Here is a 4,455-nt window from a genome sequence, read left to right on the forward strand (position 1 = left end):
CCCCCCTCAAAAAATCCCCAAACCACCACCACCAACAAAACCAATGATGCTCATCCTAGAGAAATAACGTGCACATGACTTTAAATGTGAGGGAATATATATACATATATTTTTTTTTCTGATGGAGTCTCACTGTGTCTCCCAGGCTGGAGTGTAGTGGCTGATCTTGGCTCACTGCAACCTCCGCCTCCCGGATTCAAGCGATTCCCCTGCCTTAGCCTCCTGAGTAGCTGGGACTACAGGTGTGTGCCACCACGCCTGGCTAATTTTAGTATTTTAGTAGAGATGTGGTTTCACCATGTTGGCCGGGATGGTCTCGATCTCTTGACCTCATGACCTGCCTACCTCGGCCTCCAAAAGTGCTGGGATTACAGGCGTGAACCACCGTGCCCAGCTTAAAAGTGTAGGAAGATTACATGCCAAGGAGAGTCAGAGAAAAGAGAATTTAGGACAGGAAAGTACTACAAGCTACGCATGTTTATATTAAAAATGAGTCTTTAAGGGTATAGAGTATTCGTACTCAACTTGTACCCCCAGTGTCTAGTACACTGTTTGGTACACAGCTGGAATCAAGAAATATTTGCTAAATTTTAAATGAATTGATGAGGGGGAAGTTCAGAAAGTAAAGCCTGACTCGCGTTATTTCTAAGAAGGCAGAGGAAGTAAAAATCTAGTGTTCCGTACTCTGACCCTTTTTAATCCGTCTCTGAATGGGTGTCCCTGATTCACTGACATTTCCTAATTAAGTTCTGCCAGTTTCACATGAAACTTGGGGAACCGATTTCATTGCCTCAGAATCACCCTGTGGCGCCACCTTCGGGAGCTGCGAGGAAACTCCGGATTCTACCCCCCGCAACGCCCCCACCGCTCCTGCGGCCTCGCTGGGTCGGTTTTCGGAGGTGTCTGAGCGCACGCGCTTTGGACCGTCAGCCTAGCGTAGGAGAGACTACAATTCCCAGAAGACAGTGCGAAAGAAAAAAATCCCGCGGTCCGTGGGGTGGGAGAAATGAAGGCTCGCGAGAGAACGAGGTTCGGGCGGCTGCGCGAAGTGGGTGGAGGGGGGCGGGAGAGAGTGGGGAGGAAGGGGAGGAGGTGCCGTCCCACAATACCAGGCGGTAGGGCGGGTAGGCGGTTTGTATCCGGGCTGTGAGGTGCTCGGAGCCTCGGCGGACCTTTCTGCCTCTGTCTCTTTAACGCGAGAGGAAGCGATGCAGAGGGGTGGAAAATGGCAGAGCTGCAGATGTTACTAGAGGAGGAGATCCCGTCTGGCAAGAGGGCGCTGATTGAGAGTTACCAGAACCTGACTCGGGTGGCGGACTACTGTGAAAACAACTACATACAGGTGAGGCGCGCTGGCGGCCGGCGGGCGCTGGTCGGGTCGAGGACCCGCCGGAGTAACCAGCCCATTGGGCGGGGTGGGGAACTGCCCTGACCTCGGCGGTTGCCTCCGCCCGAGCCCCAGCCGCAGCCGCAGCCCCAACCCCAGCCCGAACCGGGGACAGAGCGAGTGGCCGGGTTGAGGGAGTCGGGCTGCGATACAGGAAGTAGCTGTGGTGGTGGAAACCGATGGAAGGGGAGAGAGAAAATGGGCGAGGGAGCCAGGAGCCCGCCGCCGCCGCAGCCCGGCGCCCCCCTCCCCGAGGGCCCGGACACCGGGGTCACGCGCCCCCCAGGCAGCCTCCGGTCCGCGGGGCTGGCGTCCCGGAGACCCCCCAGCTACCGCCGCGCCGCCTCTCTGCGCTCGGAGAGCGGGTCCAGGACGGGAGAGGGGAGCGCAGAGGGCACGGAAGAGGCTGAAGCCGCAGAAGGGAGAGGACCAGCGGGGTGTGTGTTGTGTGTCGGCGGAGGGTGGGGTGGGGGCGATTATGTCAGTTTCAGCCCCCAGAGGGTGTGTCTTTTATTTATTTATTTAAAAAAAATTTGTCATGAGTCACATTACACCGACCTCTCAGAGGAGAGGAGGAAGCGGGTGTGGGGAGTGAGGGAGGGCGTTTGAGAGAAGTTAATCTTAAAATTCCTTTAATTGAAGGTTTGTAAATCTGCCTGCTTGTCCGTTTTCAAGTGGGTTTTTTTTTTTCCCTCCACCTCTCATCGTTTTCACTTCCGCCCCACCGTAATGTATTCTCAGAGATTGTTAGGGCTGCTATCGTTAATTATCAAACACGAATTGTTCTTAACTCCTTGGAAAAACGGCTTAAATACTCTCTCTTCTCCCAAAAGTTCTTGAGCTGTAGGCTTCATAAGTAACTTAAAATAGACTAGTGTCATCGCCAGTTGCTTATTTTCTAAGGTTTCTCTCTTTCCAAGCTGAGTAAATGTATAGCATATGAATCCAAATGCAGACACGAACAGTGTTTAGCTTTCGAACTACAACGTTAAAATAAATTAGAAAACTGTTAGGACTTTATCTGTGACAGATGCTTGTTCGTTTTTCTTTGGATGGTTGGAAGTGAATTGTGTGTGGTAGTTTGTTTTGAAGATCTTTAACTGTGTAAACCAACAGTTTGCACTAGAAACAAAGTAGCACAGTCCTTTGTATCAATATAAAGGCACCAGAAATGCGCTTGCCTTTGGTAAGGCAAGACCAAAACGTGCTTTGAAAGGTTAGAGTTATTGGCATTCACAACTAAATTATTTATAGAAATGCCCCCCATGTGATTATAATTTTAAAGAACCAATGTTTCTGTATTGGCAAATGCTTTCCGTCTTTCTTTTTAGAGGAAGATGCTGTTTTCAGAATATTTTGAATATTTCTCAATTTTCGTGGTTGAAACATTGTATTTTCAGTAGCACTTCTTGGAGTTTATCTTCACAATTTTTTTTTCAAGCTTTTACTTTAGGAATTCTGATAAGGAAACTTGTTGAATGCCTGCCACATCTACTGTATCACTTTGTGCAGCCTTTATATTTAGGAAAAACCTTTAAAAATCTAGTAGAAATGATATAGTTTGCAAATACAGACGTGATTTTGTAGTTTATTGATATAAGCAACTTTTGTTCTACTTAACATGAAAAGCCTTGAAATCGAGGAGAACCTTAATTTGCTAAAAGTTTTAAAGATTTTGAAAGCTAAAAGGAGAGCACAGTAAGTTAAATTGCTCTCTTTCCGGAAAAGTTATGTCTTCTCTGTAGAAGTCAGTAAGTAAGTACTTCATACAGGGCTGGCTTCTTTTTGTTCTGCATGTTGGGAAATCTGACAAGTATATGGTGTGGTAACTATGTGTTGGCAATTGTTGGTAACTGTAAACGTGTTTTAACCTGTCTGTGTACTATTTCTTTTTCGGGTAGTTGTATGCTGTAATGCTTCCCCTTCTCTGACCCCTTTCTTTTACTCCTCTTGCTACGATCATGTAACTTTGAAGCTCTTTAAAACTTCATTGCTAATATCTCTGTCATGTTATTTCTCATATAATCTCTCACTTTATAAAATGTTAGTGCCGAACGGGCGCAGTGGCTCACGCCTGTAATCCCAGCGCTTTGGGAGGCCAAGGCGGACAGATCACGAGGTCAGGAGTTCGAGACCAGTCTGGCCAACATAGTGAAACCCGTCTCTACTAAAAATACAAAAAATTAGCTGGGTGCGGTAGTGTGCGCTTGTAATCCCAACTACCCAGGAGGCTGAGGCAAGAGAATCGCATGAATCTGGGAGGTGGAGGTTGCAGTGAGCTGAGATCACGCCACTCAAAAAAAAAACCAGGACTCCCTCTAAAAAAATAAATAAATAAATAAAAAATAAAAAGTTAGTGCCACAGTCAGTGGCCCCGTTTTTGTTTTTGTTTTTTGGTGGGGCAGGGTGGGGTATAACCCTAAATCTGACACCAGTGAGGTGTTTTGTTCATACTGGGGGAAAAAAAAAAAAAAAGAATTCACACAAACAATGATTATCTAAATACCTTAGTAGCCTTAATACATTGGGCTGTATTCCAGGCCACTAGTTGCCTTCCTAAGGGACTCAGACAGGGTCAGCCTCAGAAAGTGATGTGGAAGTTGATGTGGTAGGTGGTGCTGCTGACTTTGGTGCTAAGAATGGGGAATGGATAGTATTAGAAATATCCATTAGGGTGTCTGTTGAGATCTTTCTGTTTGCTTTCTGTGACCTGATTGGGTTATTTATAACTAATACCCTTCATAAATATACCTCTTCTCAGTGAAAGTATACAGTTCACTTGTGTTTTGAGAATTTTTAAATAAGGTGAGTTAAGTTATTGCTTGGGTGATTTTTGTTTTGAGATTCACTTTCCATTTTGTTTTCCTGCGGTTTGAAAGTGCAGTCCAGTTTAGCTAAGGTGTTGTAGCTGAGAGGCTCTTTTGGCTGTGGTGCATTTAAGTCCTTGGGGAAGTTTATTAGTTTTTTGTTCTGTTGATTTTAACTATTAGGTTGTATTAATAGCAAAACGTCTGAAAAGATTCTGCTGTGTTAAAAAGGACAGGTTTTTTTTTTTTTTTTTTTTTTTT

General features: G+C 45.9%; 1 protein-coding gene across 18 annotated transcripts in view; it reads left to right on the forward strand.

Moving 5' to 3' along the window:
* Nucleotides 1-1,001: 1,001 nt before the first annotated feature.
* The window catches only part of ABI1 (abl interactor 1), a 126,512-nt gene continuing 123,058 nt past the window's right edge, over nt 1,002-4,455 (forward strand). For all 18 annotated transcript variants that reach the window (XM_017535489.2, XM_017535494.2, XM_017535490.2 and 15 more), the window contains exon 1: nt 1,002-1,342. In XM_017535489.2, coding sequence (XP_017390978.1) covers nt 1,226-1,342 — 117 coding nt within the window. In that variant the 5' untranslated portion in view covers nt 1,002-1,225. The remainder of the gene's footprint in view (nt 1,343-4,455) is intronic.

Source organism: Cebus imitator, unplaced genomic scaffold (genome assembly GCF_001604975.1).
Source record: "Cebus imitator isolate Cc_AM_T3 unplaced genomic scaffold, Cebus_imitator-1.0 Scaffold92, whole genome shotgun sequence".
Lineage (NCBI taxonomy): Eukaryota > Metazoa > Chordata > Mammalia > Primates > Cebidae > Cebus > Cebus imitator.